The sequence below is a fragment of the Anoplopoma fimbria genome, chromosome 16, assembly GCF_027596085.1.
Source record: "Anoplopoma fimbria isolate UVic2021 breed Golden Eagle Sablefish chromosome 16, Afim_UVic_2022, whole genome shotgun sequence".
NCBI classification, from domain to species: domain Eukaryota; kingdom Metazoa; phylum Chordata; class Actinopteri; order Perciformes; family Anoplopomatidae; genus Anoplopoma; species Anoplopoma fimbria.
The window spans coordinates 7,679,426-7,694,146 of record NC_072464.1 but is presented as its reverse complement, the minus strand read 5'-3'; the positions used below and the strand labels follow the sequence as shown (position 1 = coordinate 7,694,146).

Below are 14,721 nucleotides of genomic sequence, written 5' to 3'. Positions count from 1 at the left end.
CTCATGCAAAACTGATGCTGGAGGGGTAAACAGAGCTTCTCAATTTGAGGCTTAGGGCCAATGACCAAGCTGTGGTATTTGATGCACTGGTCTGATAATGTGTTGGCAAATGAGGCATTCTCAATGCCAACTTTTGCTGAATAAAGTAGAAACCTACAGACTCATTTTTATCAAAATAAACACCTTTTGTTTTGGATGTTTACTAAACTGGAAGAAAACCGGTCGTGGAAGCAAAATAGCCCAAACTCTACTACCAAATAGTCCAATCTATGCAGTTCTTTGAGGTCTTGGCGGCACAAGTGTTTGAGACAGCCTCTGGTGATGAACTGCTTTTCTGAAGTAAAGCAATGTTTGAAATAGCTAACAAGCTATGTGCTTTGCTATGCTTAGCTATGCTTAGCTATGCTTAGCTATGCTTAGCTATGCTTAGCTTGTGGCTAATGCTAAGCTCAGTAGCATATTCCACTTGGTTGGGTATAAATAGCCAGATAGCTGTCGTGTTACTTTTCTCCTATGGTTGCAAATAGACAAATTTTTTTATTTATTTTTTTGGCCACAGCTTTGGATTCAGTCACATGACTTAAACTCAGGTCTCAAATTAAATGAATCCATACTGTTTTTCTTTTAGTAATGCTTCATTAAATTAACCATTAACCTTTATACACAGTTGTTTAATTTATCAATATACCTACCAATGGCCTCCACTCTCAACTCAATTTATTGAGCTCCAAAAGTTAGAATCCAATAAATCACCACCTTAAAGTGGTGGAGGGGTTTGTGTGCCAGAGTGACACTGAGCTGTGTTGTTTGAGGCATTAGCTCCTGATATGGTTTTCCAAGGCAAAGTGGTCTCAGGGGAGGGGCAAGACTAAGGGCGATTCACTGACCCTTGATGAACCGGCTTGAAAAGAGTTGTTCCACCTCGCCTACCACCTACCCCAACAATGGGGTAGGTGGTAGGCGAGGGCGGGGACCTAGGTGTGCCGACCCACTGGCTTCACAGACTAGCTCTAGGGACGTGGAAATCTCACCTCTCCGGCGGGGAGGGAACCGGAGCTGGTGCGGGAGATGTAGTGGTTGCTAAATATAGTTGGGCTCACTTCCATGCATAGCACTGGTTCTGGAACCAAACTCGTGGAGAGGGGCAGAACTGTATTATTTTCATGGTCACCTCTATGTTATCGCGGGTCGCTGAGGGGAAGTCTCAGACAACACAGAAAGGGAAAGCAGGGATTGACTCCGGCTGTGTCCAGCAGGGAGGAGAACTACGGAAACAGACCGGGGATATTGTATAACGGTGGAAGGAACATTTTGAGGAACTCCTGAACCTGACCAACACGTCCTTTGTGGAGGTGGCAGAGTTTGAAGACGCGGGGGAAGACTCATCCATAAGGTTGTTGATGTAGTCAAAAAGCTCCTCAGCAGCAAGGTGCAATGGTTGGATGAGATTCGCCCTGAAATTCTGAAGGCTCTGGACATTGTTGGGCTGTCTTGGCTAATACGTCTCTTCAGTGTCACATTGAGGTCGGGGACAGTGCTGGTTCCCATTTTTAAAAGAGGAGGACAGGAGAGTGTGCTCCATTTATCCATCACACTGCCCAGCCTGCCTGGGAAGGTTCATTTCAGGATGCTGGGAAGGAGGCTCTAACTGTCAATCCTTTAGATCCAGGAAGAGCAATTAAGATTGCGTCCTGGCTGTGGAACAATGGACCAGCTCTTTGGTCTTGCAGGTTTATTGGAGGGGTGATGGGAGTTTGCCCATCCAGTCTACATGTGTTTTGTGGACTTGGAGAAGGCCTAAGCCTACTGCAGGGATACAGGGTACCTTGGTCGTTGCTACGAGCCATACAGTCCTTGAATGACCAAAGTGAGTTTTCAGTACGTGTTGGTCTCCGCAAATCCTGTTTGTGATTTTCATGGACAGGTTATATTAATTAATTTCTCTTTGTCTTGAGTTACCTGGCTGCTGAGTTTTCCTTCCTGGTCTGACAAAAGATGGGGCTGAGGGTGGAGCCTGTTTTTATGCAGAGGCCCGAGCCAAGGACCATACCAAGAGCTCTGACATCATGGGGGGGATCTGGGCGTCTGTGTTTTCCTCCCCTGTATGCTTTGTTGGTTTGGTCAGCCAGTATATAGCTCTCCCCCAGTTTAATTCAAGGAGGCCTGTTAATGGAGTTAACGTCTTGTTTTGTTAGCCTTATTCCTTAATAGTGTTATGTTTTGTTGACTTCCTTTTTGGGGCACTATAACTCTGTTAATTAATTTCTTTGTACAGGATTGTTTTTGAATAATTTTTGGGAACATAGACCATCTTTTGAATATGGAAACCTGTTTCCTTGTGCCTTGACTGCTTGGTCCACGACAGGTAGTGACCGAAAGAGCCATTGCTCCTTCGCGTCGGAAGGGGCCTGCTGTGGGGTTCTGGAATCTGATCAGGATGCATCCTGGACGCCTCCCTTTAGAGGTTCTCTAGGCAAGTCCAACTGGTAAGAGGCTCTGTGTTAGACCCAGAACTGGAGAATATTCCATATCTCATTTGGCCTGGGAACTCCTTGGGGTCCCCCAGAAGGAGATGGAAAGCGTTGCTGGGCAGAGGGGCGTCTGGAACACCCATCTCAGCCTGCTGCATCCGTGACCCGGCCACAGATAAGCGGAAGCTAATGGATGGATTGAAGTTAGAATTATAGGTTTTACTAATTGGGGTGTAGAAGAGCATGAATGATGGTGACGTAGTGGCAGGTGATGTAATGTTGAACTAACACAGTCATATGATGAAGCCCGTGCTGCACCTCTTGGAGACTGTGAACTAGCAGGAAACTTCTCACTCATTACACAAGGAAGATATTTCCTCATCTTTGAATGACCCCAGGATGGACGCTAGGGTTTCCGGCCTTGCACTGGAGCTCCAGTGTGATGTCAGTATGGCTCACAGTGTAAAACATTTTGATTTAGCTGGTCTGGAGTATGAAGTAATGTCTGTAAGGGTCATATATCCTCGCTTGATTCTGCCACTTGCATAAAAAATCTGTGATGGGGAAAAAAAGGTTTGCTACAGGACTAATGGGGGGAAAAAGAAATGCTTATGAATCAATGGTAGGTTTCAATGTTTTTTGATGTGACTGTCCTGTAAACAACACTATTTTAATGTTCAAATTTTTTCGATAAGTTCCTCACATTTAAAAGTAAAGTGTCTAAATTCCTAGCTTGAAAAATTAAGAGAAAGTGTAGTACATTATTAGTTTCATATACCATTAGGAGCGAACTAAAGATCTTTTGTTATTAATGATTTTTTTTGTTTTGATTAAAACCACTATGTATAGAATTAGTTAATTGCTTTGGCATCCTCAGTGGTAGGGTAAAACAGACAGTCGAGCAAAGTAATACATTACTCTGCGTGATGATATTGTTTAAATTCTGGCCCAAATGCCAATTTGAACAACAAATCCAACCTGCTGACCTTTTACGACACTTACAATTTCCTCCCCATCCACCTTTGCAGCTGCATGGTGATGGAATACACTTGTTCAAGTAAACAACTGGCATATCACAAGACATTGTATTTTCTAGCCCCTAAATGCTGGTTATGTATTCTCTTCACTAGATGCTTCATTGTTAAAATGACTTTCTTTTAATGGTGTGAAAAGGTTACTTTACTGGGTTATCAGTCATAGGCCACCATGCCTGAAAGTAGTGAGAGGGGTACTGTTTCAGAGGTTGACCAAAACCAGTCACTATACTTAACCTTAAACATGATAGGTCAGTGCCTAACCTTAACCATTCGAGGTCAAGTGAAGACCTAATAATCTTGTGAGAGCAAACTGTTTGATACCATCTTGTCGCACCATGAATAGCAATGGCTAAATCAAATTCAAACAATTGTGGATTCACCCATTTTTGTGCCATTAAACTGCATTTTAATTGCTGAACAGGAAATGTCTTTAAAATTGCATTTTTAGTGTATTTCTCCTTCTACCAGTACTACCTATTCAGTTTAATGTCTAATCATCAACTGAGTTGCGGTTTCTAAACACAACATTCAAAATTGTCATCAGATTACCTCTCTTTTCTAGCTCAATGACACCTGAAGCACTTGCCCCCTGACTGTGGGTATTTTGTTGCTTAGCTTTTTCGCTGTGTTCGCCATTTTCTTCCTTTTGGAATCATGCTTACAATCTGGCACTTTGTTGCCAAATTTCTATATAGGTTGATGACCAGAAACGTCCTTACAGCAAAACAAGAAAATAAAAGCAGGGTCTCTTCAGAGTCAGACACCACCACACACCTCTAGTGGGTTATAAGTGATTATTGAGAAGGGTTATTTTTGTACAAGTCTATACAATTTATTTTTTGGATTATCCTCCTCATTCTGCCTCTAAGTATTTTTTTTTGCAGACCAAAACAAGGATTTGTCATTCACCCTAACTTTCTAAGGCAAATAACAAAGTTAACAGTACATGGCCTCTTTATTCTACTCTTGTTCCTACCTTTACAAAATATTTTCCATGACTTTAAACGAGAGACGCTGTGCAAACATGATGTGCATTGCCTTTCACAGGCACAGAGCATTTACAAAACAGTGTCTATCTGTTGTGTAATCGGTTTGCTCTGTCACTTACACCGTTATGCCTTCAACTTAGGGAAATGGAAATATTTTCCTATGACCACTCCTCAGCATTTCTCCGCTCACAAACACATTATGATTGTATTATGTGTACCCATTGCTTAGCAACTCCAAATGAGTGGGCAAAGCTGAACAATGTTGAAACCTTTAATTTTTACACTTGAGCGGAACGACCTGATAGTGTAGTGATGAGAGATATTTTAACTGGGCTCCTGAAAGATCCATCTTTCAAAGAGTCATTCAGTCAAGACAAACAGAATACCAAAGAAAGGTGGTCACATTTTCCACAGTCAGTCATTTTTCCTCAGTCATGGATGTAATTCAAAGGAGGGGAGTGAAAGGGAGGCCTATATCTGGGAGGAGTCTGATACCCAGCACTAGACAGGAGATTAATGAGGTTGTAGGATTGAGGAAAAAAGGTCTCAGGATGATTTTCAATAAAGCAACAGCATAAGTACACTAAAGAGTTTCTCTTGCTTGAGGTTTTTCATTAAATATAGAGCTCCAACTTAATACAATCAGTATTTATCAATATTCCCCACACAGGGGAACACATGCTCTTTCCAATAGATTTGAGGATTTAATGACACATGTTTAAATAACTGTTATGTAAGTGAAAAAGAAAAAAGTAACTATCTGCAGTGTTTGTGTGCTTGGGGAAGCAGGCTCAGTAGCAGATCTGTGGAAGCAGATAATCATGTAATTACTCCAGAGAACACCAAACAGCCCTGCAGCCAGAACTGTGTCCAGCCTTATTTTTTTATCAAACAGTGCCTGTACATGAAGAGCTCGGACCGAATGTGAACTAGTGTCCTTTGTCAAAGCGGGCCAATGACACCAGAGGCGCACGCCCCCTGACCATGGTAACAGTGCTAGCCAGTGGCCAGATTTGTTTTGGAACGAGCATTGTACGGTCGCTGTTTCACCTCGCTATATTTGTGCTTTTGAACGCTGTGTCTGCGATTTTCATAGCTTCCTGTTGGATGCGTGCTGATGATCTGGCACATGGTTGCAACATTTTTTGGGAGAAGGTTGATGCCCAGAAAAGTCCCAAACAAATCAAAAAAGGGAAATTGCAGGCAGAGAGCAGGGTCCCTGCAGGAACAGACATCCCAACATACTTCTAGCGGGTCATAAGTGATGAGGGAATATTTCTGTCGGAGCCTATACATTGCTATTTTCGAAAAATAAATCTCCTTATTCTGTCTTTAAAGGTGCAATGTGTAGGATTTGGCGGCAGTTAACGAGAGGTTGCCGATTTCAATCAACTGAAACTGCTCCGGTGTGCCAAGCACATAGGAGAACTACGATGGCCTACGAAAAAACGTGAAAAAATGCTGATGTGTTTGGTTTGTCCTCTCAGGGCTACTGTAGAAACATGGCGACCAGCTCCGTGAGTAGGACCTACTCCATATGTAGATATATACAACTCAGGTAAGGTAACGAAAACACAACCATTTTTAATTGCAGGTGATTACGCACTAAGAAAACAGATACATTGATACTATACATTATTATTCAACTTACACACTCCTTCTTTGCAAAGTTTTTAGCACCAATGACACCCTGTAGGACACCGGTGGAAATTCTCACTGACAGTCTACAAGTCCTAGCAAAATCTTCGAGGACAAACAACGTATAACTGACAAAAAACAAAGAATCAAGGTGTTTATAGTTATGTGTGATTTATGATAATTTGAACTCCAGAAAGATATGGGGGAAAAACAAAACAATGTTTGATCCAAGTTTGGTTTCAGCTGCATTCTGAATTAAATGGTTTCTAACTTAATTAAGGTCAGAATTTGTGTTAGCCAAAGGTTAAGATGTACATCTCTAGCCAGTAGTGAAAGTGCCGAGCATGGATGGGAACATTGTGGTTTCTGTGCGTTTCCTCCAGGAGCTCTGGCTGCCTCTCACAGTCCACAGACATGAGGCTCAGGTGAAATGTATACTGTCAACTTTCCTCAGGTTGTGAACGTTTGACTGTGTCTGTTTGTGTGTTTGTCAGCCCCGCAGACTTGAATAAGGTATTCACAAAACCTTTTGCTCAGTGCATGCTGGATAAGCAGAATAAAGCCCATCCCCTGATATCTGCCCCCCACCCATCTGACCTTGTCTAGGAAAAAGACTGACCACAAAACATAAACATTGACATTAAAAGTCTCAGTGAGATAAGATAAGATAAGATAAGATAATCCTTTATTAGTCCCACAGCGGGGAAATTTGCAGGCTTACAGCAGCATAGAGTTAAAGTGCACACAAGAGACATAGTAAAGAAAGACAAGATAAAAATAAAAAATAAAAATAAAAAACAAGTATTATAAATAAGCAATAAAAACAGTAGAAAAACACAATAACTGAAACATAATATTTACAGACAGAAAAAAAACGATGCCTCAATACAGGCTTGTGGACAGTGAGGGCTCTTAGTTCGAGTGTCTCTGGGGAGGCTTTTTATGGTACGTGTCTTTGAGTAGCATGGGAACAGCCGGCTCAGTCTGGGAAAGGAAGCAGGCTGTCCATTGCTGTTGCACAATCCAATTAGCTCTGAGTTGCACCGATAAGAAAACTGGACCAGAAGGGTTTTTGTGACCAGTTGTGCGTCTGTTAGTTGGCCGGTGAACCATTTGAAGCATCCTCAACACAGGTTCTAATCAAAACCTTTTACCAGGGATCCACCGGGAAACTATTTTGCTTCAAACAGCAACGTAAAAGCTGTGGTATGTGCTTACAGAGCATTTTCTCTTTGCTTATCAGTTATGGCTTTTGAGATTTTAAACCTGCTTTTATAATTGATACAATCACTGATGCTTTTGTTTTATTAAGGTAAATAATATAAAAGAGAGCAAATACATATAATGAATGCATTTATTTTTCCATATGGACCCCTAACTAACCTGCATTTTGAGAATTCACAGCATTTACAGTGAATTTGCTTCACACAAGCAAAAGACACATAAATAATTATAAAAACACATGTGATATGTGTTTTTATAAAAAAAAAAAAGAAAATCTTCCTCTCACTGCATTCCCTGGTAACATCTGTTTTCAGTGTCTGCCTCCCACGAGATAAGTTCATTAATTTGTGGGAATGTCCAGGAAGCAGATGGCCACCATGTCTGTTTCATACAGGGCTTATTGTTGATTTATTTTTTCAAAATGTGGCTGAACTTTTAAACATGTTCAAAATCCTGTTTGGGATGTAATAAACTATGTATAAGTTTTGATATGCTCATGCAGGAATTGTTTGGCTATAGGTCATGTTTTACCTTTGTAATTTGGTCATGCGTTTAGTCAAAACACCCTCTTATCACTCAAGTGGGAGTGGAATTTGAGAAAATTGATCTTCCAGCTGGTGGAAGTGTGCCTGTGCACGTGGACATGACAGATATCACAAATTGAGTATGAAAACATTGTAAAAATGAAGTTTTGATCTTGTGTTCATCTTGTATGCATGTAGAAAGGTTGATCACCTCATGTTTAATCTTAAAGCTGGTCCACAATGACACAATTTATGTGAATGCCATGATTGTCTTTTTTAATAGATGGTGTTGTCTGCTTACGCATTGGCAGTTATCTTCTTCTGGAGAGGTAAGCCGGAATTCCAATATACCTGCACAGAAGGTCAGTAATTATACCAAAAAAAGCGACTGTATTTCTATATGCAACTTGCAACAAAGTTAGCGACTTATTAAGACCATCAAGGGGAAAAAAGTAATTAATTCCCATCCATAATGGTCAGAGTGCTCTCATTTAAGCAAACAATGTGCTCTGACGCCACCAATATGCCAATGTGCTTAAGAAGTCATCCAGCTACTTTGAGCGACTTTTGTAGCTGGTGCTAGCTACATTCCTTGGAAAAGCGTTGGCAACACTGATCATTTGCCTCATTTCCATCTCATGGTTCGGCTTAACTCTACTCAACAAATTTTTGATATCAGTACTTTTCTCTATTTCGTTTTCCACTGCTGATCGTAGCCTCCCCCCCGCCACTTGCAGGATACTTCCATCGGTAACCCAACAGGGGAATGTCTGCACTTTGTCAATTGTACGACATAGTTTTGCAGGCTGACATATTTTTAAATCTGGGTTAATTAATAAAAAAATGACAGTTGCTATTGATGGTTGCCTGTCCATTTAAAAATTGTGGGTTCGTGCAGGATATACCAGTGGTCTGCAGTGTACTACGGCCTTTAGTATCGGCTTAGCTCTCCTTGAACCTCGACTGAGGTGGTACCAAAAGAAGTACCAGGTGCCAGCTCCTAACTTTTTCTAATGGAAGATCAAAAAAGGGGGAGTTGAGTTGAATAGAGCCTTACCGTACCATGCAGTCTTGCGACAATAATAAAGGTTAGAAAATCAAATAAATTGGTAAATCCCGTATTTTGGCAATGATGGGTAGGTTTTAAGTTTGACCCGTCGGGTTCAATTCAAAAAGCTGTGTGTTAATTTAGCCGTCTGATACAGAGACAAGGAGGGCACAGAAAGAAGGAATAATCAGCAAAAGCTCATGAGAGTAACTCAGAGTAACTGTGCTGATATGTAGTTTTGTTTCTTGAAAGACAATAAGACATTTTCCAGCTATTTCAGTGTTGACAAGGTCTTCACTAATACATGTGGACGCCACATTTATACACTGTTTCTATGATTTTAGCCGTTTGTCTTTAGCTGTATGGAGAGTTTGGATCATCATTCTTATTCATGTAAGTATTTGTTTTCTTCAGGAATCGCTGCAAAATTAGTTGTTCCACCATGTGACCAGCACATGTTTGACAGCGGTGTTGACAACTGCCTGTCAGACTTCAACAAGAGCATGGAGACAAGTGGCTATCAGGACAGCTGCCCATGGCCTACAGAAATACGGTACACTTTATTTATGGTTCCTTTTTGTTATAATTTAACAAATGCAGGGTTCTTTCACACTCACATTTTTCAAGTTAATCTTTCATCCATATCTTAGATTATGAATTTTATAGTTTTAACCAGGACCTCCAGTATTTGTATCAAGTAGCATGAGTAAGGTGCTGGAATGAGTAAGCTACAGCTGATTTTTTTAAACAATTATTCAACATTTAAGTTAGTATAAGTATCAAATCAGACCTGGTATTGGAAATACCCAACATTAAAAAAACTCAGATCTGGATTGGGGATAAAAACAACTTGATTAGGACATGCCTGCTCAAATGATAAATTGTGTGGAATCAGGAATATGCATTTTAACGAATATGCGCCCTGTCATCTTTTAGTCTGTGTTGAGCCTTGGCATGCATGTGTTGCATGAAGCCATCCCTGAGCTCAATAATGTAGAGCCCAGTGATTGAAAACTGAAGGCTGGATAAAGTGGCACATTACATACGTTTTATGGCCTTTTCAGTGAAGATCCATGACCGTTAGTCATGGGAAAGTCAGATACTTTCCTGTTTCCTGGCTACAATTGGTGGTGGTCAAAGTCATATCTAATTACTCAAGTTTAAATGAAAAAGTGCTCCTGGGCTCATATTTCCAGACAGCAGTTGTTTGTGGAGACTTTCGCTCTTGCCGTGATACCTACAACAGACTGCAGTAGACTTTAATTATGGCTGGAATAATCCATATTTTACTGTTAACATGGTTTGAGGCTAAGCTCTCATAGAGCTCAAATGGTTCGTTAGGGTGGGGTGTCCGTCATCACAAGGAGCCCAGCATGTTGATCAGTCCTCCAGCTGTCAGGCTCAATTGAATCTTGATGTTTTCCACACTAAAATTGTACGTCGCACGTTTTATGCTGCTTCATTGAAGCTATAGGCGCTTCTCCACCCAGAGGACATGACACATCAAAACTTTACAGTGATGTGTAAGCTGCTTCCTAAACACCAGTGGTTGATTTCTCCATTTATTAAAGATTTTGGAGATGCCAAGGTGAGAGGTTTTTGGCTCACTTTGCGTTATCTTAAAATATTGAGTTTGAATATTAAAGTCACAGCTTTAAAGGAACACGCCAGACGAATAACTTCAAATCAGATTTGTGACCGCTTTCCAAACAGTGGGGTGCCACATCACTCACTTCTGGAACCACTGCTGGAACTATTTTAAAATGTTTTTTTACCTTGAAGACATTGTGTTCTATTAATTTCCATGTGAAATGAAAGTCAATACAGACTTGAAAGATGTAACAGTGTGGTATTACAACACAATGAACATGAACTGAGTGGATTTTTGTCTAATTTAATTTCACTGTTGCATGGTAATACTGTTAGCTGTAAGTGTCTATTATTGTGAGATGCTTTTATTGCTTTATTCATTATGAAACTGTAACATAATAATTTTAAACTAAATGCAGGAATGGCATACACTGTACAATAACCTAACCTGCTTGAATTGGCAAGAACTGATTCTCAAACTACAGATCTGGAACCATTTTGAGCCATCTTAACTTTGTGCTCTTCATTGCTCTCCTTCTTTGCAGCATCTACAACAAACTGAAAAGGTGCGTGGACGACTGGGCAAAGGAGTCTTGGTGTAAGGGTCACGGATTTCTGAGAGACACAGTCTTCTTGGAGGTTCATAAGATGTACTTTCGACTCTGTGGACAGGTCCAGGACCCCCCGTCCACCACTCTCATTGTGTTGATAGCACCTGTTATCATCATCACACTCTTCCTACCAATTCTCTGTGTTAAACTCACCACCTGGAACACCAATTATGTCAGCACCTTTAAGCTCTGATGTGCTGAGCTGACAAAGAAACTGGCAGTTTTTTTTCAGCATGGAACTTATTCTCATAACTGTGACCATTCTCACAGTGAGTCATGATAACTTTCACACCGTTCTCACTCCCAATTTGTACATGTTGGTTTTGCACGTGCAGTGCTGCCTCTAGTGGCTGTAGTTATTATGGCCGCAGTTAAAGAGGAAGTCAGGTGAGGTTGTTTAAAGAGCGACAAATCCGCATTGGGAGATCAGGGTGGATGGATGGGTCCAACAAATACAGGCACTTAGAAGCAAGCGCGATATGGAGCTACATAGGATTTGTGGCTGATTGGCATAAGTCTCTTGTTGCCAAAAGTTGCCGATTGATTGATTGATGGATTGATGTCATGATAATATTGGTTGAACCTGGTTGGTACTATGCCTACCTCAGGTAAGCACACTTCATATTTTGTTTTACAGTAAGGAACGATGATTGTATTCTGATATGAAAATACATATCATAAAATAAAAATGAAGATTTCTTTTTTTTTGTCTTTACACATTGTTTAAAAGAAGCACAAAATGATCCGCGATGTAATTTTAAATATTTATTAAGGCGTTTTTTTTATTTAATCTCTCACTTTCGTATGTAACCTTAGTCATATAACAAACACACTTATTTTATTTGAATACTATATTCTTTACATTTTATACCATGATTTTTTCATAAACCTCACCGAGTAGTTTTGTTTGAATTCACAACATTAACCATGTATCGAAGTCTATCTACCGCCCTGTTAATTAAAAAAAAGCTTTGCACTCACTACCTGTGGTGGAGAGATATCGGGAAATGTGGCCGAAGGAAAAACAACACACGGTTTATTACATACTTTCTAAATAAACCTTCATTTTACAGTAGGAAGTTGGAAACATTAGCCAATCCATAGGGATATTTTCTGTGTTTACTTTTGGTCGGACTGATGGAAAAGCGTTGAAATGATGATTCATGTAGAATTTAAGGCTCAAGCTGTTCCCAATATGATCTTAAAGAAATCTTTGTGAGTGCAAAGTTGGCATGACCAACAAATATGAAAATAAGTCTCAGGTTAAACAGTACAGCATTTTCCCTTTGAGTAATAGGTACAAACACAGACCAATATGTCACTCCACTATTTCAATATTTTAAAAGTACAAATATTCTTATCAAAGTGTCCAATTATAGGCAATGTTATGTATAATACATTCATTGTTTTCTTTTCCTTTTCATCCTAAAAAAATGACTAAATGATGTGAAATGTGAACCACTTGACTGATATTTCTTCCAAAGCAACTGTCAAGCCATATAATGTTGAAGTATTTCCTCTTATTCCAGAAATCCAGTATTTCTCCTTAAATTTCAAATGTTCTATATCTCTCAATGGCTGGGTGTGTCATTCTTATGGTTTCAAATGATTATACATTAATGAAAACATAGTTATGAATATTTTTTTTCCATTTCTGCTAATACATCACCCCTAATCATACACACCGTGCCTTTAAGTATAACATACATTCTGTAGGGAGAACTTTATACTTGACTGTCTAAATACTTAGCTGTGAATGTCTGAACTTTCTGGAACTCATTATTCTGTCATATATGGTGAACTCCACCCATCTGGCACCTACAGTGAGTAGAGGAAAATAAAACCTTAATGATTGACTGCACTGTTTGACACCAACTTCATACTTGAATACTCTGTAATGTATTGTCATTTTTTTAAAGCTGACCAAAAAAAAAAAAAAAAAGAATGGCTCTGTTTGTATTTGAAACACATAATAAATATTTATTCCAGACAAAAAAATAATGTTTTACAGTTGATTGAAAACAACTTCTTTACAGCGAGAAGGACCTGCTATTCAAGTAGCCACACGAACCAAGTATCATTCTGTGTGACAAATGCAAACACACTGCATTTTACAATCAAGGGCTTGTTGTGTAGAGCTGTGTGTCATCAAAACAATGCAAAACTCCATTAAGCAATGTTTTAAATGTCATCTTTCTAATCTAATGACCTTTCTGCGTATGTGAAATCAATGCTAGTAGTGCCAATCTCACTGAGAATCTAACCCAATCTGCAGCTCAGAGTGCACTCTGAATGGCAGAAACATGAAGTAAACAAGAAGACATTGAAAATTTGATCCATAAAGCAAACCAACAGAATGGCCATGTTGTTTGAAGTTTCTGTGAGGTGGTTGTAAAGTCACTTTCTGTGTTTTTAGAGTTTGCTTAATGTAGTTTTTATGGAAATCATTGCTCTAAATGGTTGTAGAAATCATTGGTGTACCTGGATGAACAAACCTGTCACAACAGTAAAATAAAACCTTATTATGTTAAAGAGAGACATTCACTGAATATAAAAATAATACACACAAAGGATTAGTATTAAATTCATAACCCATGAGATCAACAAAATATGACAATGAAGACCGACATTAGGAAACTAATCCTGCTAAGGAACTAATCCTTTGGTATGCAGTGCAATTAAAGAAAAATGAATGGCATTCCTGCAGTATCCAAAAGACAATATCAACGCTAATTCTGTGCTCGTATATCAGTATGAAAACCTTCCTTATAACAGTGGACCTAGTTGCACACATATCGGATTTATAGTCAAATAATGGTTGGATCTAACAGACTATTCCATATGCTAGAAATCCACGATCGCCAGACGTCTTTACTCAAAACCAAAGATGTTGAATTAAAAAAAGGGATTCAAAAATAACAGAGCCAGGTCTTAGATTTGGGTGGGTGGTCTGCCCTGCTACCATGGTGGTATAAGGCGACTGAATGTGGTGAACTCAGAACATTGACATGGCAGAACCTTTTTGAGGGTCAAAAAAACTGTTTTTCTTTTCATCTTGCGTGTTTCAACATCTAGCGCCCAGACGGGACAGAGTGGCAGCACCACGCCTTTTATTATCTTTAATAATACCCACAATTCCACTTTTTCCTCTTGTGTAAATACTGAGAGGATGTTTTGCTAAGTATACGCTTGCTGGCTCTGTCTTGGCTATGGCCTACGTAGCTCCACACATACTCAGACACACCAGTCCCTGCCATAACAAGAGCACGTGGCTGTTTGGAGCAGTCTGGCAGTCTTGTATCGTCAGACAACAAAGGACAATGACCTTTGTGATTCTTTTACCACTATGGGTCAACCAGCTCACCAAATAACATAGTTCCACTGGACTCGGATGGCAGATGCCAACTACTTGGGTCAAAAGTCATCGTCAGATATTCCATCTAATATTTGTTTTTCTTAGCGTTGCACTTTTGTGTCAGCCTTTGCTAGCTATATAACGAATACTCATCGAGCACAAAATGAGTCAAAGTTTCAATAAAGTTGATAGTCACCATGGACAGATTCATAAACCTAAAACAATTTTTGTTTA

The 14,721-nt window shown here is 39.7% G+C and overlaps 1 protein-coding gene across 2 annotated transcripts; it reads left to right on the top strand.

Annotated features, from left to right (window-relative positions):
* The first annotated feature begins 2,406 nt into the window (after positions 1-2,406).
* LOC129105041 (receptor activity-modifying protein 1-like) lies at positions 2,407-11,875 on the top strand. Of its 2 annotated transcripts, none has more exons than XM_054615912.1 (4): positions 2,407-2,486; positions 8,167-8,212; positions 9,346-9,484; positions 11,067-11,875. In XM_054615912.1, exons 2-4 carry the CDS (start codon positions 8,167-8,169, stop codon positions 11,323-11,325), a joined length of 444 nt encoding a protein of 147 aa, XP_054471887.1. In that variant the 5' UTR covers positions 2,407-2,486; the 3' UTR covers positions 11,326-11,875. The 2 variants fall into 2 exon arrangements, with proteins under 2 accessions (XP_054471887.1, XP_054471886.1); XM_054615911.1 differs by lacking the exon at positions 2,407-2,486 and adding an exon at positions 7,192-7,341.
* Positions 11,876-14,721: the final 2,846 nt, after the last annotated feature.

What these genes read in the sequence shown, in the direction of transcription:
- LOC129105041 (XM_054615912.1), top strand. Translation starts at nt 8,167, where the DNA reads ATGGTGTTGTCTGCTTACGCATTGGCAGTTATCTTCTTCTGGAGAG. An exon ending in AGTTATCTTCTTCTGGAGAG is followed by an intron (nt 8,213 to 9,345) that starts GTAAGCCGGAAT and finishes TGTTTTCTTCAG; the next exon opens with GAATCGCTGCAAAATTAGTT. An exon ending in CCATGGCCTACAGAAATACG is followed by an intron (nt 9,485 to 11,066) that starts GTACACTTTATT and finishes CCTTCTTTGCAG; the next exon opens with CATCTACAACAAACTGAAAA.